Source organism: Vicugna pacos, chromosome 12, assembly GCF_048564905.1.
Source record: "Vicugna pacos chromosome 12, VicPac4, whole genome shotgun sequence".
Taxonomy (NCBI): domain Eukaryota; kingdom Metazoa; phylum Chordata; class Mammalia; order Artiodactyla; family Camelidae; genus Vicugna; species Vicugna pacos.
This window is the reverse complement of record NC_132998.1, coordinates 17,958,860-17,984,715: the sequence shown is the minus strand read 5'-3', so window position 1 is coordinate 17,984,715 and position 25,856 is coordinate 17,958,860. Positions and strand designations below refer to the sequence as shown.

At 36.2% G+C, this 25,856-nt stretch overlaps 1 protein-coding gene across 9 annotated transcripts in view; it reads left to right on the top strand.

The window, feature by feature from the left end:
* PPHLN1 (periphilin 1) overlaps window positions 1-25,856 on the top strand; it is a 119,915-nt gene that overhangs the window by 37,699 nt on the left and 56,360 nt on the right. For all 9 annotated transcript variants that reach the window (XM_006202872.4, XM_015238042.3, XM_006202869.4 and 6 more), the window contains one exon: window positions 17,940-18,151. In XM_006202872.4, coding sequence (XP_006202934.1) covers window positions 17,940-18,151 — 212 coding nt within the window. The remainder of the gene's footprint in view (window positions 1-17,939; window positions 18,152-25,856) is intronic.

The window sequence follows — 25,856 nt, the reverse complement described above, 5'->3', positions numbered from 1 at the left end:
GAGCGCCTGGCAACCACCATACTACTTTCTATTTTTAGGAACTTGCCTGTTCTAGATATTTCATGTAAGCACAACCATACAGCATTTGTTCTTTTGTGTCTGGCTTCTTTCACTTGGCATAGTGTTTTCAAGGTCCATCCACATTGTAGCGTGTATCAGAACCGCGTTCCTTTTTATGGGTGAGTAATATTCTGTTGTATGTATGGACCACATTTTGTTTTTTTCATCCCCTAATGGACATTTGGGTTGTTTCCACCTTGGCTATTGTAAATAATGCTGCAGTGAACATGGGCATATAACTGTCTGTTTTCAGTCCCTGTTTTCCATTCTTTTGGGGGCATACATTGAGTGGAATTGCTGGGTCATATAGTAATTTTATGTTTAGTTTTTTGAGGAACCACCAAACTCTTTTCCATAGTGGCTGCACTATTTTACATTCCCACCAGCAATGTACAAGTTTTCCCAGTTTTTCTACATCCTCGCCAGCACTTGTCATATTCCTATTATTGTCATCATCATTATCACCATGACTGTTATTGCCATCCTGGTAAGTGTGAAATGGTATCTTGTCGTTCTTATTGGTGTTTCATTCCCTAATGATGAACAGCATTTCATGTGCTTGTTGGCCATTTGTGTATCTGCTTTGGAGAAATGTCTATTCAGTTTTTTTGCCCATTTAAAAATTCAGTTGTTTGTCTTTTTCTTGTTGAGTTTTAGGAGTTTTCTATAGATCTGGATATTAAATCCTTATCAGATACACGACTTGTAAATATTTTCTCCCATTCTGTAGGTTGGCTTTTCACTTTATTGATAATGTCCTTTGATGTACAAAATTTTAAAATTTGATGAGCCCTAATGTATCTATTTTTCCTTTTGTTGCTAATGCTTTTGGTGTCATATAAGAATCCATTCCAAATGAAGGTCATTTGTGTTGTTTTGACTTACCTACATCATTTTTGATTATTTTCTTACTTTCTGATGAAAGATATTCTAGGTTTTTCTTATACTTTCTCTGCCCTGGCCCTAAAGTCCACAGTTTCTCTAAGGAGCACAGATTCTCTTTAGTGGAGGGTGGGTTTTTTTTTTTTTTTATAACCAAGAGCTGGATACTAGGTTTGCACATGCCCACACGCATGGCCATATGTATGCACACATTTACATCTGTATTTACTTTTATACACTACTTACAAATACTGAAAATCATGAGTTCATGGCAATATCCTTGTACCTTTTCCATATTTTACCTCCTTCATCAGTGAGAAATCTGGCTTCCAGTTGTTGGGAGAGACAGTCCTCCATAGGTCTCTTGCACTCCTACACATCTTGCCAATTTTATACACCAAGAATGCAAAGCCCTGACCACTTTTTATGCATGTTATTTCTCAGAGCTGAGTTTGTAGTGAGCACTCTTGAAGAATAAGGTAATGTCTCTCTCTTTGTCAAAGAGCAGGCTTGCTGATTGCTTGGTGTAAAAATAGTGGGTTTCCCCAGTTCAATGTTCCTTAGTTATGAACCAAACCCACCACATGTGCATCCATCTGGGCTTATATCACATCATCCCTGTGGAACTTGGGATCTGGAGAACGTAAACATGTCAATGTTTATGTTGTTTGCCGTGCTGACAGTATCCTTTCTCTCTGACCTAAGAATCTTGTGTCTTCTGCCAGCATCCATGAAATAGTAGCAATCTAACTCATTAGCTTGTAAATAAGGTAAAATCTGATCTTAGACCTAAAATCGGTACCCTCAGTATACCTGCTTACATTCCTGCAGGTAAACCCCTTGTGGGTCTTCTCACTCCCCAGCACCTTCGCTGCCATCACTGGTCACCGCTGCGGTGCCTTGCTTTCACACCATCTTCCACTGTCTGTCGGTTACTGGCAGTGAAAAGTTCTGTTTATAATTAATCTTTGTCACTTTCTGTTTTATGTGTTTCACATTGTAGCACATTATGTACTTTATAAATCCAGCATATATATTCTAGTGATTCATATTCAAATATGTTTTATTAATGGGAGTGTGGAATCATTGGAAGCAACTGGATTAAATAACAGCTAACAGAGGAAAGAGAATGTATCAAGTTTTTTTAAATCATCCTTATCAACCCCCCACCCCTGCTCTGAAAGTGATCATGTTTTTATTAGAGCTGCATACCTAATAATTTACCTACATTTCAAGTAAATCATTGTTTACTAATCTTGGTACTGTATTTACCAGTGATGAAATTATCTATTTGTTCAAAACGCATGTAGATGAAATTCAGAATATGTTAGGGTTTATTTCATTTTGTATTCAAGGAGCGTGTCATACTTTATTAGGGGTTATTGATTTAGACAGAATGAGGTTATTTTTAACAGATTCATTTTTTTCCCTATAGTTATGAGGTCTTAGAATAAACTTTTGGATGAAACTTATTTAAAATATTAAGTAGTATTTTTAAATGTGGAGCAAGAGTGTTACCAAGTGGCCAGTATACTTTATTTATAAATACTGTGGGTTTTTTTTCTGAATTTATATATGGAAAATTTTGACTCACTCAGTATTTCATACTTATTGATACTTTAAAGAAGTAGATTTAGTTTTTAATTTTATTATGGCTATTTTACCTTCTTAGGTGATGTTCTGTTTGACAGAGAAAATACTATAAAACATCATTTTTGATTTAGTTCAAATGTTTATTGAGTGTTTACTGTGTGTAGGCCACTCTGCTTATATCAGTAGCTTACAGTCTAGTTAGTGAAACAGAAGCACAAGTAGATGGCATAATATAATACATGCTGGAGTTTCATAAAGTGCCATAGAAGACAAAGAAGCACTTAATCCTGTGCCAGGGCTTTATTAAAGTTTCCTGTAGGAGCAGATAATTTAAACAGAACTTGAAGGAAAAGTTAGAGTTAATCAGAAAAAGAGTAACAGGGACCATATTTCTACAAAGGGAAGAGCATGAGCAAAGCTATATAAAGCATGATGTGTAGCATATTAATAGGGGATTATGTATGAGCTGGGGAGTTGTGGATTAATCTATAAAAAGCCTGGGTCTTATTCTATAAACTGTCAGAAGTGACTGAAAAATTTTAGGTTGGTAGGGAAGGAGGGGCTAAGTTAACTCAATGAGATTGTAGTTTATTTTGTCTTCATTGTAGGTGATGACTTTTCAAGATGGCACAAGAGATAGAACAAGAAATCATGAATACCTGAATTGGAGAAGGGGAGCTGGGATGGAGGAAGAGTGTTAAATTTGATAAATGTTTAGGAAGTAAAAAATCAGCAAGATGTGGTTGTTGGATGTGGGAAAAAGAAGGAGGGAAGTATCTGGACTTTTTATTTTATTTACTGTGTGTATAATAGTTCCATTATCTGAGATTGTCAGTCCAGGAGAAATGGTTTGAAGGGAGGAGCTCCATTCAAAATTGAGGTTGTCTAAGGAGAAGATGTAGTTAGACAAAAGCAGTAGACTAAAGTCAGGAACCTGGGGAACACTTATACAGAAGTGATGGAAAATAAAACTTTCAAAATAATATAGGGGTCACCAACATCTAATGCAACTGAATATTTCAGTGATATAAAGATTAAAATACCTCTTGAATTTGGCTGTGTTAGGATGAATTTCATGTGAAGGGGGTAGATTCAACCTGGATGGGTAAACTTTTTTTAAAAAAATACTTGACTGAGATGGAAAGTAGAGAATGTTGTTAGCTGGAGAAAGATACTGGCTAAAAAGGGAGATCATCTAAAATCTTTTTTTAAGTGATCAGTAACTTGATCATATTTATAGGTTGAAGGGAAAGAGAGGTTGAAGATACAGGGCAGAAAAGGGATGCCTGATGAATCAAGATAAATGAGGATGAAGACAATGATAGAAGGACTAAGTTTTAATGGCAGGGAGGACTCATAAGAAAGGAGGGAGGAAATGAGGGATGGGGCAGATGAAGGCAAATTGGGGGAGAGGGGATCTCAGCTGGCAGTTGAGGTAGTTCATGTGTGAAGACTGCTCTATTTATTAGTGTGTGAAGTGACCCATTGACAGTGAAAGGTTTGGGGCAAGGTAAAGGACTTGGGGAGAATTATCAAGGTATAGAATACTTGCTGACCTGAATGGGAGATGGGGCTCACTAATAATAGGTAAAATTATTACTGGTGGAATTGAAGGCACGGTGGAAGTTGGAGACCATGTGTCTGTAGAGGGTTCAGTCTGTAGGCTTGTGTAATTTCTCTCTAGGTTATGGCAACCCAGCTATATCAGTGAAGAACACACATTTTGGGGTTAATTCAGGCTTTGGGTTGGCTAAGATGATGTATCAAGAATTGCTGGGAGGGAAATTTAGTGGTTTTCAGAGAGCGGTTCAGATACTGTAATTTAGGCTGAAAGGGCAGGTGAGGCCAGATGGGGTTCATAGACTGCTAGAAAATATAGGAGACTTGAAGGTATTCATGAGGTGGATGTGGAATTATTGTAGGAGTGAGGAAACTGAGAGAGAAGACAGTGATAAGAATATGCAGTACTGGGTTCTGGTGCAGAGCACCTCTGGGTAATAAGTGGCAAGGTTTAGGATTTAAGTGAGTGGCTAAAGTAATGTGAAGAAGTAGGAGGTGGTCAGGGAACTGCCACCATGTTGCACAGATGATCCACATGAATTTTGAGTCACTCATGATATGGGCAGGATGTGTTTCGGTGCAGACTCTGTCACTGAGTTAAAAGCTTTAGGAAATGTGGGAAAGTTACCAGAAGGTTGGTAATACAGGCAGTTTGGGGTTACAAGGGGATGGCATGAACTTAAGTAAGGAATCTGTTGGGCTCTTTCCCCCTTTTCTTAGAGGATGGAGGATTTAGAACAAAATCTTATGCCCCATGTAACTCAGGACCTTGAGGTAAAACCATTAACGTGCGCTTAATACTCAAGAGTTTGAGGGGAGGTAGTTTTTATGTTACGATGCCAGGTTGTGCTTAAAGGAAGAAGTCGGTTTATGAAGAGGCTGATGTGAAAACATTTACAAGATCGACTCAAATTACTGTGTTTTGTTATGTGCGTATACACAAATACAGTTATTACGCATAAAGTAGTTGTAGTATTTACAGGTAAGTAGTTAACGTATTCGTTTCTCTGTGGTAATAATGCCCCTGTCTATCAGTGGCAATAACTCATGTGCCTACATGACCAGTTAGGAAATGTAAACGGCTGCTGAGAGTCAGACTGGAGCAGCTGCTTCCTGGTACCAGCTGATCTTTGCTATTTAGGAATATAGCCCAGTGTGGCCTGCTTCAAAAGGAGTCAGAAATCCAGATTTTTTAAAAATGTTAAATCTCTTGACTTTTCAGTGTTCCCAACTAATTAAAACTAGAATTTACAACCTCTGGAGTAGGGCAATAATTTGGGACTCTGAAATGAAGAGCATGTAATAGCAGCTTGTCTAATAATGGTGGTTCTCAGCCCTGGCTCTACTCTGAATTAGATGGAAAGCTTTTTAAAAGGATGCTACATAATTCTTGGTCCTCACACTTGGCGATCTGGTTTAATTGGTCTTGGGTGGAGCCTGGGCATCAGTGTTTTTTAAAAAGATCACCAGATGCTGTAATGTGAAGCTAGACTTGAGAACGAGTGGTTTCTTAGGCAGTGTGGAGTGACAGCAGTCCAGAACCCACAGGATCCTGTTAACAGTGCGCTCTTGGCACCTTCTCTCGTTTGCAGTAACTTCATCTTGAATCTTTATCCTTTGAAGCTTCATAATGAGTGTTCTGATTGTACCTCTCTTTCTTCAAGAACTCTTTTTTGTTTTTCTTTATAGTTCATTCTGTTGAACTCATTATATGTTTGTTGATATCCTCATTTTCAACATAGCTGGAAACTTTGCAGTAAATGGAACTTTATCTTCCTTGCAGTGCAAAGTTTTACCCTGTGATTTATGGAATGGCAGTTAAATGTACTCAAGTTTCCAGTATCCTGTTGCTGTGTTCAGCATGTTTCAAAGTCATGTTAAACAGAATTCTTTCTTAAAATTAGAACTATACTTGCACAAAGAAAATTATACTAGGTGATATTGATTGAATTTTATAGCTAATCATGATGGAAACATTTTAGAAGAAAAATAGTGTGAATAAAGTTGTAATATTCCTATCAATCAGTAGATTTTTCCCTTTTAATTTTTTTGAGCAAACTAATGATAATCTATAGAGATTTTATGTTTTGCATTTTAAGTACTCTGACAGCTGTTTTAATTTGTACAGTTCTTCAGGAAACAGTTCTGTATTTAAGGATGTCTAGCTTAAATCTATTTTACTTATATAATTTTAAGTGCATAGATTTTCTTGTTAAAATGAGATTTTACATCTGAAATGATTTTAAGAAATCTTAATGAACAGGAAAACAGAAACCTCTAAGTATTTCAAACATTAGCAATTCGAGGTCACATTAGGGAATGTAGGTAAATTAGGTCATATGAAGCCAGGCTAGTCTATTTCCAGTTCACCCTGCTCATTGTGTAACCCTTTGGGGTTTTAGCCCTCCTTGGTAAGATCTGGGCTCTATTTTAATATTCTGCTCTTATGAAGCTATCAAAATTATTTCTCAGCTTTTTAGCCTCTCAGCTACTGCTTCTGAAATTGGCAGATACAGAGGCAAAAGCTGCCCCAAAAGACAGGCCCAGCTCTCTGAGCTTCCTGCTTCTCTTGTATATTGGATCCATAGTTGTTTACTGCATTCTTAGCTCTCTGATGACTCTGAGAAGATTGCTAAAAAAACAAACAAAAAATGATTTTGTCAAATTTTTCTAGATTTTTTTTCAGCTGTCAAGTTACAGTGATTTAATTCCTCATTTTTGGACATAGGAGTATTTCTTGAATATAGTAGTGGTGTTTTGTTGAAGTAGCAAAAGTTGAGGTGAACCTTGAAGTAATGATATCTTTAGCTCAGACTCTATGAAATAGAAAAAAATCTTTAAATGATATGTCAAAGGTTTTATTAGTAGAAAATATCTATTAAATATATGGTATAGAATTAAAACCTTGAATGAATATGCAAAAATATAAACTGTTAAACAACAGAAGACTTAAAATTTTTCTATTAATAATTCTTTTGTATTTGCTTATTCATTAGTCATTTGATAGTGGTTAGTTGCATACCTCTAACAGCAGGCACCGAAGATTTAAAAAAAACTATGGGAGGAAAAAAAAAGCTTTAAATTTTATATTTTGTTATAAAGGATTCTTTTCTAAAATGTTTTATTTATAAAAGATTATCTCTATTCACTGACTTTTCCTGCAGGTCAGGTAAAGAGAATTATATTTGCAAATAATGTTGAAGGTTAAAATATTGCTTTGTTAAGGAAAAACATTTTTCTAAATGATGGAAGAATAAATAACAATAAAAATAGGTTGGATGATTTCTTGGTCAAGACATTGGAAGGTTTGCCTTTGCAGAGAGACTGTCCTGAGGTAGTGGAACCTGATCGTGTTGCACTCATTTCTTAGTGATCCTCTGGGAAGGTGACCTGACACCACGCTGGTAGCTGAAGTTGACAAGGCTGACTTTGACTTCTCTTGGGTTGGCAAGTGATGCTGAGTGATTTGGGTGTTCAGAAGAAGTCATTAAAATGTAGTAATGATTTTCAGACAGTAAGTTAGTTTTACAACTTGTTTTTCCTTGAAATCAATATTCAAAATGAAAGTTCTTTTCTTGAAGATAAAAGTTCTACTTACTTTCTTAAAAAGATCCTTTCATATCATGAGAAACTCTAAGGAGCTATATTTTTATATATCATATTTTTAGAGGAAAATAGACACCTTTAATTTAAAAGACACTTCTTAGGGCATATAACATACATGAAGTACACAGATCAGGATATACACTCAATGTTAACTGCAAGTGTAATCATAGTCCAGCTTAAGAAATGGAACATTACTTGCATTTCAGAAGCTTCTTCATGCTCCCATTCAGTTACTTTCTTCCTTTCCAAAGGTGTCATTATTCTGACTTGAAGTAATCTTAATAGTCTTGTGTGGGACTTGTAAAATTTTTTTGTCAAAACATTAAACGCTGTCAATTAGAAATGTATAGGGAAATGAGATAAATGGTAAAAGTAATAATTCATTTAGTACACTGTGATTTAAAACATTACAAACATTGGGAATTTTTAAGAGTTTTATTTCTTTGTAAAAAATTGATCAAAAGTAGTTTGAATGGTGCTTGTTGTCTTCCCACTGTATGACTTAAGACATGGAGCAAGTGTTTCTTTAAGCGTTGGTGAATTGTCATACTTCGTTCTCAGTTTGCATCGTAGTTTCCAGCATTTTATCCTTGGCATTTTCGTTGTTGTGTAGTAACTTTGAGAGTTCCTCTAATGTGACGTTTTGTGTTGGCCTCACGTCTCTGGGATATCTTCATCCTTTTTGTCACTGTCACTTTTGTTTGCCTTTAATAAGTTTGCCTTCACTAATTTCCTCAGGCTCGGTACCTGGGGTTTCTTTTTCTTTTCTTTTCTGATAATTTATCCAGGTAGTTTTTTTTTTTTTTAATTGAAGTGTAGTCAGTTTCTGGTAAACAGCTTAATAGTTCAGTCAAAGATGTACTACATATATTCGTTTTCATACTCTTTTTTATCATAGGATACTGTAAGATACTGAATATAGTTTCCTGTGCTATACAGTATGAACTTGTTTATCTGTTTTATATATAGGAGTTAGTATCTGCAGATCTTGAAGCAGCATTGTCAACATTCCCATGGTCAGCTGTTTCTTCTGTAACTCCATTTATGTTCAGTTTGAATTTCACTACCAGCAATATCACTTTTTTGTTTCTTGGCTGCACTTTTGTCTTTGTTAGCTGATTTTCTTTGAATTGTCCATTTTTGTAAAATATCACATGGGTTTGTCACTGGGAACAAGAAGGCAACAGAAAACTACATGTTGCTGTCTGTGTGTGAACTGAAAAACAAATGCACGATGACTAATCTAAAAGCCTTTGAAGGATACGATGTGATTGATCACTGATGATAATGTGCATTGGTTAGTCATATAGTGATTTGTGGACTGAGAGCTAGCAGCTTTGTACCTGTTCATAGTCCCATCAGCAAAGTATGTGAATTCCAATTGTTTTACATTTTTGTTGACACTTGGTGTTTTCAGTATTTTTTTTTTAATTTGAGTTAATGAGTTAATATGTAAGATACTTATTATGTATGTTGGTAGGCATTATTCCTTTTAATCCATCATTCCCATTTCATAGTCAAGGAAACAGGCACAGAGAGGTTAAGTAACTGTCAGACCTCTCCCACGGTAACCAAATGATGGAGCCAGGATTTGAACCCTGGCAGACTTGTTCAGAGCTTATGCTCTTAACTATTGGACTACATATAAATTAAAAGATTGAGAATAGAGTACAAAATACTTTACTTGAAAATGTAACATGTAATTTGAATGTTTAGTAGAGTTGAAGAAATTTTAATAGTTGACATTAGATATATTATAAAGAAACATTTTAGAATTGTTAAATGGTTCCAAGAAATCTGTAGAATGTTTCTTCATGTTTCTTAAACTGATAGATTACATTTATGAGTATGCGTGTGTCTTTCTGTCTGCCTCAGGATTTCTGAACTTTGGCACTGTTGGCATTTTGTGCAGTTTTTTATCCTGGGGCGTGGAGTGGGGGGGCTGTCCTGTGCAATGTAGGATGTTTAGCAGCTTCCCTGACCTTTACCCACTCAATGCCAGTAGTACTAGTTGCGACAGTCAAAAATGTCATGTCTTCAGACATTATTACCACGTATCCCTTTTGGAGCAAAATCACCATCATTTGCAAACCAATAATATAGTAAGGAGCCTCATTAATAGAATCCTTTTTTATTCTTGCATATATTTTGATTATTTTTTATGTTCATAAGTTGGATAAATAGTTTTTTTGTTTGTTTTTTTGCGTTTGGAGTATCAGACTCTCAAAGCAACAATAACAAAACTCTGCTAGTCACATGAGTACCTTAAACATCAGTACGCTGTTTCTATCGGTTGCTTTTCCTCTCAGAAGTGTATTACAGCTACTTGATTACTGTGGAGAATACTGGTCATCCAGATTTCTTCTTGGGTTGGAAGGTTGGTGATGGGGGGAGGTGGCACTGACTAGTGGAAGATCGGTTATCTTTTAAAATCTAAAATAAGGAACTTAAGAGAATATTGACATGTTGGAAAAAAATTTAGTTATGTAAGTTGTTTCTGATAGTCAAAATGATTAACTAATTAATTGCAAAATATGTGGTCTTCACTTGGTGAATAGGAACTACCGATGAAAGAAAAAAGCTTAAAAAAGCTAACTTCTAATAATCACGTGCACTAGTACCTAATAGTGTCTCCAGAGCGCCCACCATTATCCATGGTACCTGTATGCATACCTGTGTCAGTGATGCAAGGATAATTAAACAGTGATGAAAGTTGAGACACCCATCTTATTTATGGAACAGTGGATTGTTTGATAATCGCGGCTTTCTTCCCTCACAAAAATAGAAACTCTCATGGTTGACATTTGAAGCCAAGTGCAAACTACATTAACCAGGTGTTATGCCAAGAAAAAGAAGGAATTCAGGGTATTCTGTGGCATTTTGCAACATTAACTTGAACCTAGAAAAAGTGAAATGTGTACAGACATATAAATAGAAGGAGAGAGAAAGGCAACTTGTCAATGAAGATAAGAAAGGCACTCTGACAGTCAGAAGACTTTGATATTTGCAGCCCTACCTAGTATTCACACTCTGTGTTGACCTTGACGTCTAACCCTATTTTATGGGCTACAGTAGTGTTTTTCTTTTTAGGACCATTAAATCCCTAGCAATTTCTAGCCCAACCCAAACTGGATATTATTCATGATGAGGCTTATGTATCCTACCCTAATGTTCACTTCTGGTTGAGGTAATTTGCCTATTTGATAGGGAAAAATTAAGATAACTTGAGTTATCTTAAATATTTATTTAGTGAGACAATACATTTATTTGCCTTTCATTGACGTATCTTCATATCCTTCGCTTTATTTGGTGATTTTTGTCAGTATTCGTTATATTAAAGACTAATATTAAAGACTTTGTTGGAATTTCAAATGTTGGATGTTGAAATTTTCCTCTTTAATTGGAAATTTACTTTAAATCTAATTAAAATTTCAACTTCAGGGGCCTTTCTTGTATGTAGTTTAAACTTGGTATTTTGATACAAAATGGTTTCTTCTCATAGGCTTATAATTATTTATTTATTTATTTTAATATGTATGTCTGTACACACTTTTTTTTACCATTTTTTATTGATTTATAATCATTTTACAATGTTGTGTCAAATTCCAGTGTTCAGCACAATTTTTCAGTCATTCATGGACATATACACACTCATTGTCACATTTTTTTCTCTGTGATTTATCATAATGTACACACATATTTTGAGGGGTCTTTTTCTCCTATTCCTTCCTTCCAAACATTTAGCTTTTTAGTCAACCTAAATTTATCATGTTATGTGTTATAAGAAGGGACTCAATTCCCAAGTTTTCTCAAAGTTAGGTAAAATATTTTATAACTTGACAGTCCATATGTTTGGGGGAAGATTAAAAATGAGATGACTGATAATGAAAAGACTAAAATCTAAAATTACACTTACAGATATCATTCATTGTGAGTTGCTCTGCTCAGAAGAGTTATGATGAGTGTGTATATGTCCATGAATGACTGAAAAATTGTGCTGAACACTGGAATTTGACACAACACTGTAAAATGATTATGAATCAATAAAAAATGTAAAAAATAAATAAATAAATAAATAAATAAATAAATAAATAAACCACAAAAAAAAAAAAAGAAGAGTTACGAAAATGAAGATTAAGTAAATTAAGGTCAAGGCCATACATAAGCAGATGATGAACTAATTTTTGAACCTGTATCTTCCTGTAGAGAATGCTCTGAGATATGCCATTGTAAATAAAGGTGTTTAGTTCTCTTAAACTCCGTGTTTCCTAAAGTTATTCATATGAAAAAAGACTAACATCTGTGGATTAGTATTTTGTGGAATGTATTTTGAGAAAGGTTTTTTATGTTATAAGTAAATAATAAATTTATATATTTACATTTACATTATAAATATATAGTATAAAGTCAGGTCTCTGGTAGAAAAGAAGAGGTGAGTCAGCCAAAACGTTTCTATCATCATGTAATTAATTTGCTTTCCAAAATACAACTAAACTTCTGAAGTCCAAAAGTCTTGAGATATTGGCAAGGGATAGGGAGAAAAAACTCCCCATGCTTTCCTTTGTATTTTGTGAGAAATGTGAAGCTCTTTATTCTTTAATGAATTGTGTTTGGAAACTTTCAAGAAATACGTAACTGTTCACGTTAGGGTCAGCAAATACAACCTGGGGGCCAAATCTGATAGCTGTCTATTTTTGTAAGTAAAGTTGCAGTGGAACATAGCCGCCCGCAGGGGCTTATGTATTGTCTGTGGCCGCTGTTGTGCTGTGGTGGAGTGTTGAGGAGCTGTGATGGAGACCATAAGGGCCCACAAAGCCTACAAAAGTGGACCTTTAAGCCAGTGTTTGTTGACCCCTGGTCTAGTGAATGGCCTTTCTGCCTTCTTTTCACTTTATATGTGCTCTGTCTCTGCACAGAACTCCATGACTGCAGTTCTTTACATTAAATTATCCATAGTTCACCATCTATAAAAGCAAATTTCTTGGGAAATCAAGCTGACGTCTTGTTCTAGAGGTTTTATTATTTTGAGTTAGTTTTAAACTCTTACTAATATGCAAGGTTCCATAGTTTTGCTTTTCTGAATGACATGCTATCAAGCAGTTGTATTGGCAGGCTTAGCTGATTTCTCGCACAGTCCTTTTACTGATGCAGTGGAAACCACAGTAGGATGATACTCTCAGGAGAAATAGCTGACATCTGTTGAGTGCTGTGTACCACTCTGTTCTAAGCACTTTGCATATATTATCAGACTTACTCCTTGCAACAGCCCTGTAAGGTAGGTACTATTATTATCCCCACTTTATAGATGAGGAAATTAAGGCACAAGGAGGTTAAGGAACTTGTTCAGGGTCATGGAGTCAGTAATTACTTTGGAAGGGGCTTTCGGCACTTAGGAGGCTAGTTTGCAGGGGGCCTTTACAGGCCCTAATCCCCTGTCCTTTCTCTACTAGTGATGCTCCTGTTAAGTCTTACATATGGGGCTAGCGTTATATTTGTTATAATTCTGTGAACTCCAGGAAGGCCCTCTGATTCATCATTATGCCCTCCATGCCAACATACGATGCTTTCACAGAGTGGTTAGGGTGGCCATTGTGAATGTAAATCAGGCCTCTTCACTTCCTTATTCTTCGTTGAGTTCCATCCTTCTGTCCCATCTCTGCTCATACATTACCTTCTCAGGGATGTCCTCCCTGGCCACCCTATCTCAAATAACCTCTCTCACATCTGTCTTTTTGTTTAGTTCCTGTCACTCTGAAATGTTTTATTTATATGTCTTCCCCATTAGAGTATAGGCTTCATGAGGGCAGATCATGGTCTTTTACTATCAAGATGAAGTGAATGTATTCTCAGCCATTCTTTCCATCCATTTTCTGTAACTGGAACCTAACTTCCCAGAATTGAAACCACCTCTCTCCCAACTCTCTTTCCTCCTAATTCATTGATTCTTGAGATGAGCTCTGGCCATACTTCTTGCTCCTTATTACCTCCTCCAAGCCATTGTTCCAGTTTCATCTTTGAACTTCCCCATTTTTACCACCCTGTCTACATCTTTGTGCTCTTTGATAAATTTCCAGGACCCCATTCCTTCTTCCTTTGATGATTATAGTTTCTGGCCTACGGTCTTCTGTATGCTGACTTGATGATACTTTTAACACCAGTTCTTTCTTGTGTTTTTGAACTCTTGTCTTTAGTTATCCACTGGCATGGTCAAAACCTAGAACCAACATCGCTGGAAAATGTTCCGCTCTGTCATGAGCTCCGAGTTTCTGCTTTTGAGTTAGACATAATGCACACACACACACACACACACACACACACACTCACTCACTCACTCACTCACTCATTCACACACACATATTCCTGCTCTTACACGTTATTAAGATTGTCTAACTCAGTCCTTCTCAAAGTTTTGTGTGCATCATAGTCACCTGCTGAAGCCCAGAATCCTAGGTCTCACTCCCAGAGATTCTGATTTGGTAGGTGCGGTTTGATGCCTTGAACTTGCATTTCTGTTACCTTCCCAAGTAATACTGACGCAGGTGTGAGGACCTGCATGTTGAGGAACACTCCCGTAATTAATACTCCCCCCCAGCAAAGGACAAATATTTTCCACTCTGCCTTAAGCTTCTGTTCACATTCTTCCTTTATTTTCTATTGAGGACTTCTAGAATTACTTTACTGAGGTAAAGGCCTTCTGTGGAGAGATTTTTAATACTTTCTTTTCTCAAAAGGAGAATTTTCCTGTTTATCCTGTTTATGTTCTTCTTTCTTACAATGCCATTCTCTTCTGTTTAGTTCCTTTGTCCCATTTTCTCCTGTTGAATTTTGGCTCCTTATTAGTTAACATTTTTGTGTTTTGGATTTTCATTTTCTCCTTCTACAGAAAATTAGCCTTTCCCCCCTAGCTTCCAGATATGATCAAATAAACTCCTTTCCTCAGAATATTGTCTCAGTTCTCTTTCTTCTTCCCTCTGCCAAATTTACCTTGGAAGAAAATTAATGACTTCTTTAGGAGGAGATATATCATAATTACTTATAATCTACTTTGGTTTTCCGAAGCTTTCCTGGACAGCCCACTCACTGATCAAGTGACTCTTAGGTTTCAAATGCAAAGATCTCTACCAGCCTCTGCAGTATTTGATATTAACTGTCTCTTCCCTTTTCAGAAATTTCTTGCCTTGCTTTTTAGTCACTGCTTTTAAGTTTTTGTTGTTCTGATTGCTTCTGTTCTTATTTGCATAATACCCTTTAATCCTTCTCTGTTTTTCCTTGAAGCTTGGAATGCTTTTCCCACCGCCTAAATTTGTGCTGTTCAGTATGGGAGTCACTAGCTGAATGTGCCTCCTGAGCACTTAAAGTGTGGCCAGTTCAGACTGAGACATGTGTAAGTGTAAACTATACATCAGGTTTTCAAGATTTAAGATGAAAAAGAGAATATAAAATATCTAACTAAATTTCTTAATGTTGATTGCATGTTGGATACAATATTTTGGATATATTGGGTTGAGTAAAAAATGTTGCTAAAATTAATTTCACCTGTTTCTCTTTAGTTTTGAAATATGACTACATTATCTATGACTCAATTACATTTCTCCCAGACAATGTTGAACTAAATTTCACCTTTCCTTAAAGACTGCTAGGTCAGTTTTTCATCTACTAATATATATTTTTCTCTCCTGAATTACAGTACCAGCCTTCTGGAACATTTACTCCCCATCCTCTCTGATTTAGATACTAAGCTTCTTTAGAGCCAGAGTAATTCCCCATAGTGTCTTTCATATATGGTGATGTAAACGTAGATATATAGATTTGAAGAACTATATATACATATGCATACACATGAATAAATGACTTGGCTAATATCACCACTTTATCAAAGTAGTACCATATACTTATGGTAGACGATGTCTGTCGTATGTTTTTGCTTAATCTGATGGGCAGTAGGAGAGGTTGATGTGAAGGGGAGGAGAGATATTATTCCTCTCTGAGATATTAATGTATGGAATACACTTCTCCCAAGTGTATCAAGCTACCCCAAGCCACAGATGGTTCTTAACTGTGCTGTTGTGACTTTACTGCCATCTGGTGTCAGGATTAGGAAACTGTAAGTCAGCCTTTCACTTTCCTTTCCCTCCAGAGAAAGCAGGCAATCTTTCCTGTGAATGTGGGCCTGTTGTTCTCCATTTCCTGAGTAAGTTACAGTAAGAGCTCATTTAATTTCACTGTAGGAAACCTTTATTCTCCTTCTTGGAGCACTCCTTCCCTGCCTTCCCCAATAACTTACCAGTTTCCCTCATGTCTCTGTGCCCCCCCCCCCCCCATTCTTCTCAAACAGCCCATTGCCTTCTCAGTGTGGTAGTTTTCTGGTCCTTAAATTCTAGGTCCTCTCCCCTTTTTATCCTTCATTTTCATCTACACCTGAGGCTTTAAATGCTGCCTGTTTACTGACAAATCTATTATTATAGCCAAAAATCTCTTCTGGTCTTGTCACCAGTATTTGCAGTTGTCTATCAGGATGTTACATGAGTATCTTAAATATAACATGATCAAGTCTAAATGTGGCTCTCCCACCCCATCCGTGCTTCTCAGATCAGTTTTTCTCATTTCAGTGATCTGTTGTGCCAGAATTCCGGGTATCAGCTTGGTATCTCCTGTCTCTCACGTTCATTAGTCACTTACCATGTCCTACTGAGTCTACAAAAGTGCATTCTTAAGCATGTTTAATTTGTGGCCCTTCCCCTGCTCCTGCCTTATCTAAGCCACTGCTGTCTCTTGCCTGGGCTAAGCAGGCTCCTAATTAGACTTCCTGCCTGCACTCTGGACTGCATTCACATGTTTTATATTCACATGTTTAGTATCAGCCTCTCTCACTAGCCTGAGAGTTCTGTAATGACAAGGACTATGTGTATTTGGTTTGCCATTGAGTCCCCAGCACCTGTTGCAGTTCCTAAAACCTGTGCAATACGTACATAGCCACTCCTATTCTCAGTGATAGTGATGTAGTTTTAGGGATTGATCTTCAGTATATCAGAGTTTCTTTAATTTTTAATTTCAGTATAGTATTATGTCTGAGTTCATTTGTCATAAATGAGTTTTAGCTGTTTTCTGCTTTTTTGCAGAGAAACTTAACTGTATCTGTAAAAGCAATATATTTTGGGTATTAATCAGTTAATCACAACAACCTACTTATATATTGGGGACTACCAGTCAGTATGCCGAAATTATTTTCTGAGCATTTGAAATTGCATGCCATTGGTTTGTCTCTTTAGCATTTCTTCTGTCTGAAATTTAATTTTTTAAATTTTAATATGGAGGTACATTTGCTAAATCTTTAAAACCTGTTTGATACCAAGTATTCTTTTAAATAGAGGCTCATGCCTTGGAAGTTTTGTTTAATAATTTTAATTTGCTTTGGTGTTTTAGGGATAGTTTTGCTTTATAAAATTGTATTGCTTGGTCTTACTTTCTGCTTTGAGTTGATATTGCTTAATAAGGAAATTTAATTTGTAAAGGTAGAGGTAATATAAACAGTTGGTATTTAGAGATGGGTAACAGATTGTAAGGTGCAGATACAATCCAGAGAGCAAGGGTTTAATAGGTGTATACCAGGGTTTGTCACCTTTGGCATTGTCATCACTTTGGGCTGCACAGAATTTTTACTGTGTACGTGTGTGAGAGCTGTACTGGGCACTGTGGGATTTTAGCAGTGTCCTGGCCCCTAACCATCAGTGGCATTCCCTCCTCTCCAGTTGTAACAACAAAAATGTCAGTAGACATTGCCAAGTTGTCAAGGAGGTGTGGGGGGAAATCACATCAGTTAAAAACCAGTAGTATAAACTGTGCTTGGAAGAGGAGAATAGGCCATGATGTGTCTCACTGGGGAGATCTTTGGCATTCTCCAGGCGTCTTTGAGAGTGTGGTAACTGTGGTATGTTGCTGCTGGCAAACGGATATAGGGACTATATGACTGTGTTTGTCACATTTTAAAATTCTGTGCTTGCATAGAATAAACTTTTGCACTTAATCACCTGATTTTACCCCAACCTGAAAAATGATGCCTTCCAAGTCATCTTTCACTGATTAAGTTTCATGTTGTTGACTGATGTCAAAAGTTAGGTGGTGGTAGAAAAAGGGAACGAAGGTTACAACGTGAAGAGCAGTTTGTAACCAGACCTTTTGCCATTTGTGTTTGTGTATATAGAGTACAGGATAAAATTAACTTATTTTTTTCTCCAAAGGGACGTGAGAGACGGATTTAGAAGAAAAAGTTTCTACTCTTCCCATTACGTGAGAGACCGGTCTCCTCATAAAAGGGACACTCCTTTTTTCAGAGAATCATCTGTAGGCCGAAAGGATTCTCCGCACAGCAGATCTGGCTCCAGTGTCAGTAGCAGGAGTTACTCTCCAGAAAGAAGCAAAACGTACTCTTTCCATCAGTCTCAGCATAGAAGTACGTACTTTTAAGGCTTTTCCTTTTTCTTTCACAGCCTCCACTGATGGGAGCGTACTGAGTCGGATTGCCTTATATGTGTTGTGAGAGATACGGTTTTTAACTCCTTATTGAAAAATTTCAAACTTAGAGTAAAGTTGAAGGAGTAGTGCAGTGAACATCACACACACACATTTCTGGGAACCATGTCAAGGTGCAGTCCGCATGACATTTCCCTTCTAACTGTTCAGCACATGGAAGAGGTGTGTGTGCTTGTACTCACGTCAGAAAGTCGCACGCTTCTGTATTTTCTGCTTATTCCTGTGCTGGTCCAGGCTCTTAAATTTTCTGTCACTAGGGGATGTCTTTTTTTTTTTTTTGTATGTATATATATATTTTATTGAAGTATAGTCAGATTGCAGTGTTGTGTCAGTTTCTGGTGAACAGCACAATGCTTCAGTCATACATGAACATACATGTATTTGTTTTCATCTTCTTTTTCACCATAAGTTACTATAAAATATTGAATATAGTTCCCTGTGCTGTGCAAGGATATCTATTTTTATATGAAGTGTAATTTTTCATGAAAAAACATTCGTGGTTTTCCCTAAATATAAGGTATATAACCTTATAGAGTTTAGAGCTGAAACTCACCTTAGGTTCTTTTTTTTTTTTTCCCCCAACTTCCAGTTTATTTTTTTAAGTTTGGAATTCCTGGACATGCACGGCATTCTGTGCAGTCATAGCACGGCATCCTGGCCGAGTGGCCCAGTATGCACTGGAATAAATAAACGAAGCAACTTTTCTAGGTGAAGCTTTCCTGTATTACTGTTCTAGACTCTGCTACCTGCAGTTGAGCTCATTCACAAAACACTTCCTCATGCCTTCTACCCCAGGGCACTGTGTTAGAAAGGTCCCTGTCACCAAGGCACTAGAATACATATATGTATTTTTCCCCAACTAATAATGTTATCAGTGTGTAAATATAACATAAAATATAACTTTGCTACAAGACTTGATATGTCATAAGTGAGTTAACATGACATAAGCAGGTCAAGGTAGGAGATTCTCACTCTGGGGGTGGAGGAACATGTCATGGAGGAAATGACACTTGGGCTCATCTTGTATGTCAGATTTCTACAAGTGGAGAAGTATCTGCTAGGTAGAAGGAATTATAATCCAAGGTACGGAAAGCAGAAAAGTCTAGAATGTTTCTTTTTCTTTCTTTTTTAACTTCCTTTTTATTGATTTTTTTTTTTTTAATAATAAGATGTTTAGGTTAACAGTCTTTGCCTTCTGCATGTTGAGAGTGATGGACAATCACTTCAGATCATTAGGTTGTCTCCATAGTAGCTATTGCTGGATTCTTGTATTTAGCAAATATTTATCAATTGTCTGCTGTTTCTAGAGTTTGGTAGAGTAGGGCTCGCAAAAGACATTGTTGAATATATGTGTATGAATGGTCATGCAGGAGGTAAGGATGCCATATGAAGGATTTAAAACAAACGTGGTCACGTACACATGCCTGATTGCGTAAAATATTCTTGGAATGGTTCCAGGTAACTGAAGGTTTTACGGTGGAATTCAGCGTGAACAGCTGGTATTTTCTCGTTTGCTTCACATCCTACCTCTCCCCTCCCCCTTCAAGTAGATAAACAGCCTCTAAGTCTAGTATATGCTCACATGTACAGACATAAATATACAGAATTAGCCAGATACTGTCTAAGAACATGTTTTTTTTAAGATGTGTATGACTTAATCTAAATCCATTAATCATTTACAAGGTGGAAAGTATCTTTGGAAACCAATTATGAAGCCTTTTTAACAAAACATGAGTAAAATGGACGCTTGAAATCCTTCCTTACAGCTTATAGTGAAGGTATTTAGTTATACAGGGTAGTTCCTAGTGAATTAGCCTTATTTTTATGTTTCTCCTCTAAAACAGATTTCTAGGGAGGCATCCTCTGTCTGCTTTTGGCCTGGTAGTTAGTGGCCAAAACTCTAAAATCTTGAGATGAGGTGTGGAGGAGCCGCAGTGCGAGGCTCCTGTCTGAGTGTCTCCAGTGAACCTCCCTGGTCCTTTCTAAAGGTCTCAGACCTTTAGTATCTTGGAATGATGGAGAGATAACAGAGAAAGTTGGGAGACTAAAATCTGGTGTAAATTGATTGAAATAGAGTGTATGACTTTGTTAATGCCTTCATGTTTATTTTCTTAAGTCATTCAGCTTTGAAAGTAAAGTTCTTTATTCAAGAAAAAAACTTTGTTCTGGGAAAACTCTTTATGGGTTACTTTGGTAGATTCCTTAGCTATTTGGGCCAAACTATTAAAATGTTTTTCTATACTCCTTTCACTTAAATAGTTTTCAGAATAGTTATGTAAGGTCATCTTTCAAAAAGTTAATGGAGAAGTCTTGCTTTAAATGATAAATGGAAAAGGTAAGTGTTATTTTACGTGATACTGGTTTTTGCGTTAAATCTAAATCTCAAAATACTGATGGCACCTTGCTTTTCTTCAAAAAAAGACTGAGAAATAAGGTCCTTCAATGGTCAGTCACTTAAATTGGGTTAACTAGCAATAATGGATTAATTTAGTTCTCCAATATGAATTGAAATTTTGACAAAGATTTTAAATGTTTCTATAAGTAACAAGTAAAAATAATTTTCTTATTCCTTGCACCCTCACTTTGCTAATTCTTTAACTTTTAATTTTTTTTTTGCTTTTTGTTCATACTTTTCAGAGTAATTTTACTTATTTTAATGATCACCAGCAGTTTGTCCTTGGCCCTTAACTATTTAAAGACTAATTCTTCATAACTCTTCTCTGTGTTTACTATATCTCTTATGGGCTTATTTATAAGTCACAGAATGATTTTTGCTACTTTTTCACCTTAACTGCTTATTTCCCGTTTTGTGCTTGCGTGCACATGCATGCATGCGTGTCCACGCATGTCCACGGGTGTTATCTACTTAACCTTTTGGGTTAATCCTATGGAACTTTGTACTACTTTAGGCAAATTATCTTCTTAAATCAAACTGTTTATACATTGTGCTTCATGTTTAAGAATTTTCTTATTATAACTTAGAAGGACCAACCTGGTCATAGCTGTGACTACGATACTAGTTTTCATTCTTTATTGTTTATATCATAACAGCATAGGTTGTCCTAGTTAGCCTCATTTCCTTTCCCCTTGTTTATTATGATGCTGTTAGAGTTAACATTTTTTGTTATATATACTTTGTGTATGTTTACTTGAAGTTTAATTCTGATTAACCAAACATCTCCCCATTTGTCAACTCTCTTAGATACTTATTTCTTTTTCCCCTTCCCTTTCGCATGTGAATCTCATTGTTTTCCTGTCTTATACTTTTGTTATTTATCTTCTATTTAGGATAATAGCATTAATAATGACACCAGAGATCACTAAGTTTATTCTCCTATATGGATATAGGAGACTTTTTGTTGAAGTACTTTCTGTCTTGTTTACTATATCACAATTAGTCCTTCCATTTTTGTATAGCTCATTTTTTAAAGCAATTGCAATCTTTTCCTGTAACATCTGCTTAGTACTAGTAATTTGTCTTAGAGCCATAAAGATTTTTTTTTTTATGTTGTAACTTTTTGTGTATTTGAAGAATACCGTCATAATCTTTTTGATTTTTTTTCCCCCCAGGTTTGGATATATTTAGTTCCTTCATCTGTTCCTTTTATTTGACATGGTTTTCAGACCTTTTGCTTTCCTGATTTTCTTTCTATTTCTTTTAAGTTGTGATGCCAGAACTGAACTTCTAATTTTGTCAGCCACATTGTATTACTGGCCCTTTTTGAAACTGTAGGCAGCTGAAGCCCAAGCCATTTTCACACATAGCAGTCTAAAACAGAATGGGCCGCAGCTGGTACTTCTTTCAGGTGCAGTTGTTTGTTTGTAGTTAATTCATTAAAAAAAAAAATCTAGGAATGCTGAATTTCAGCTAATTAACTTTGGCTTACAATTCTCTTCCATAGAGGTTTTAAAATCTCTGGTGATCCTATATATTTAGCAGCAGATAAGAACAGCTTTGTTCTGTCTGCAAAGGAAGTATGCTTCATGTGTTTTGTGTTAATCATTTATAATTATGTTGAGTAGCATAAGACCCAATATAGAAACCTCTAGAGACCTCCCTCAACCATTTATCTGCATTGTTTGCTGTTATTCAGGCAGTTGTGATTCCACATCTTGTTTTCCTTTCCACTTGAGGATTACAAAGCGTTTCCTCTATGGAAACAATGACATAAAGATTGTCTTGCTTTTTTTGTAAATCTGTTATGGCTCCTAGAGATGATTATGTAAGTGTTTAAAACTCTTGGTTAATTAATTCTAAACATTTGCTACAGATTACTGTCAGATTTACCAGTGATAGTCATATATTAAGGAGGCTATATGACCTTTTGGTTGAATTTTTAAAATATCATTACTATGAAAGACTTGCAAGTTTATTGTTTTTGTTGATCTATACCTTTTTCTATAGCTCTGACTTGCTGTAACTCAGCCTTCCCTTATTTTCTTGATATCAGCAGCCACTGTTAAGAATGGAAGACACTTTGAAGACTTATTTATCAGCATTAATCCTTTTTGAAAGCACATCTTCTAAGATAACTGGAAATGTACAATAATTTAAAATACTATTTTTAGAAAAGTTTATCTGGAAGATAGACTCTGTTATTGAAATTCAGTGTAATGGGAAAAGATACGTCTTAAGACTTGTTGGCTGTGAATGAATTTGGAAGTCCACATGAGTTTTTGGATTATGATTGAAATTCCAATAAAATTTAGAGGTTTACTCCTGCTTTTAGAAAGAAGGCTTTTCTGTGCAGGTACAGAGTGGTAATGGGAATATGGAAATAAGACAGATCATGTTTACTGTGCAGTGGGAACCTGTTTTCTTAATGTGTCTAATACTCATAAAATCGTGCAACAGAAATATAGTTCACATAAATGGTTTGCCAAGCAAGACAGATCCAGTCTTTGCCCTCTGAGTTTACGATCTCGTGAGGGAGATAAGTCGGTCCTCAGGAGTAGACATTTTAGGTGCTGCCGAAGGATGGATAGAAGTTGGTGGAAGGATGCAAGTGGAGAAGGATTATTGGGATGAGCTGTTTCCTGGGGAGTACTTGAAGTATAATTTAATCTTGGACCATTAACTGATCCGGGCTATTAAGGTGCAATTGAATTAGATTCTACAATATATTGTTTTTGTTTGAAACTCTTTTATTTAGTCATAAAAGCTTTGGCTGTGAGTTTTCTGGGTGAATCCTGGGAGTATAAATATAGCTTTTCTGGCACCTAAATGATGGAGGCTCTGAAACAGTAATCAGTTAAGGACATTTTCCTATGTATAGGCATTTATAGCATCCCTGTTTTGGGAACTTAATATGTTCTGTCAGTAGCACACATTCATAGTATGTGCAGGTGATGTAATGTTTTATTTGTATTTTAAAAAGTAAGTCCATGCGGTTTTAATCAATGTATTTATTAAAGGAAAGTTCTCTTTAAAAATACATTTTCACATATTCATAGTTAATATGCCTTTATTTCAGCCTGTCAGATCTCTCACCTCCTAAAGATGGTTATTTTGGGGAAGCAGAAGTGTTGTACAAAGCTTTCACTACCCCTCTATCTGGTCGTTTTTGTGTGTGTGTGTTGTTTTTTGGTATCTTTACCACAAGGAGCATTTTTCTTGTGTGTTCCCCATTTTTCTGTTTCATACCTTCTTGAATAAACCAGTAGATCTCTGGGAAATCATGGTCTTCCTAACCAAGAACTCCGAATCTGCATGTCTTCATCCATGATCCAGAAAAAGAAGTCCTTGTTTCTTTAGTATCCATGTAGCCACCACGTCTTCATTTGCTCACATCTGACTTTCTCTTGTAAAGCTTCAGCTGTCAAGAGAGGTGAATGTACTACCTGTGCTATTAAGTTTGTTTGTTTATTAACGAGACTTTCAGAAGTATCTGGTTTTGCTCTTATACACCAGGCACTGTTCCAAGAATTTAATAATTTGCAAGACAGAGCCCCTAACTTTAGCATCTCCAGTGATGGTTTTAGTTTGTTTTCCTAGCTGTGTGTTTTGCTCCTGTGTGGGTTATCAGTAGTTAATAACACTTGATAGTGTTGGATGAGTCTGGTTAGGTTCATCATTGCTTTCAACAGGAGAACACATCAGCAAGAAAATTATTTCTGAAAGATCGTATCAGACTTGCAGTTATTATATTCAAAAAGTCATCAAACTTTGTATTGATATTCATATCAACTATCAAAGAGTTAGCAAATATTATTAAATTCTTACAGAACTTCTAGATGTTTATTGCAATATTAAACCACTCCTCTAGCTTTCGTTTCACCTGCCTGGGAAGAACCTTGTACTTGATCTGTGGAGCCAGAATTTGAAATGCTTGTTCATTTTCTTTGTCTCTGTTTATTCATTCACTCACCAATATATTGACTTGAATTTTGATTTCCATACTGCCAACTTCAGAATTTTTCTTTCCTGGTGTCTTTCCTTCATGCTAATTTGGAACTCCTTTTCTTCTACAAGTCACAGCAAAGGCAGGGATGTGTGGATCCCTTTTGCTCTTCTCTAAATCAGGAGTTAGTGTCTGCTTATGTGTGAGGTGAATTTGAGTTAATGGCTAAATAGGTAAGGAGTAGCATTCTGTCATTTAGAAATATAGAGGAATATAGAAATATCAAAAGAAGTGGATTTGAGAGACATTTGTCTTCCTAGTGTTGGTTGGTGCCACATAAGAATAACAAAACAAAAAGGATTGAGGTTAGGAGGAAAACTCGTGTTTAAGGAAGAGTCAACAAACAAAGAGAAAGATGTGGTTAGGAAGATGGAGGAGGACAGACCGGGAAGTACAAAGGCATAAAAAGCAAATGGCAAAATATTAAGAAAAGCTTGCTTATAAATCAATAATCTGCTGTAGTAGAAGACAACAAGAAAGACCTTTAGTTTTAACATTAGCAAGTCTTTGGAATCTCTTGGATGAAGAGTTTAAGCACAGTGGGTTTCTCTTGTGTTTAAAAAAATACTCTAAAACTTACTGGATTAAAACAACAACTTGTTAGTGATTCTACAATTTGAGCTGGATTCCGCTGAGTGATTTTACTAGTCTGTTAGGATACTGTTAAATAGCCCAGGCCTGTTTAAGACAACATGGATGGGAATCATGGTTAAATGTAGTCATTCCTGCAGTGTCTCTCAAATTTGGAATCAAAATCAATCAACACAGCACCAGTGGTGTGTTGGTCAGCTGACTCTTTAGGGTAAAACACCTGATTTATGACATTTGCCGATACCTGGAGTGAGTACTTTGACCATGGCTGATTTCAGGCTGCCAGTGTTGGGTAACTGAACTTAAGAGTTTGGATGAGCTACAGACAGTTCACTCTCACCAGCTAATGTGAGCCAGGCACAGACTCCAGACACTCCTATAAAAAAATATCTTTCTCCTACTCACTTGATCTGCAAAGAATTTAAGGCCAGGTTAACAAAATAAACACTTAACAAAACAGGATTAAGTAAATGGATGAAGAATTTATAAAAAAGGGAAATAAGGATATGAAAATAAAATAAAGTTAATAATTTATGAAATAGATGCCTATGATAAGGCTGTCAGCAGTTGCTATAAGTGAACTAAGGATCTGCCTAAAACAAAGGGGAAATGGGCAAAAATAGTGTTCACAGC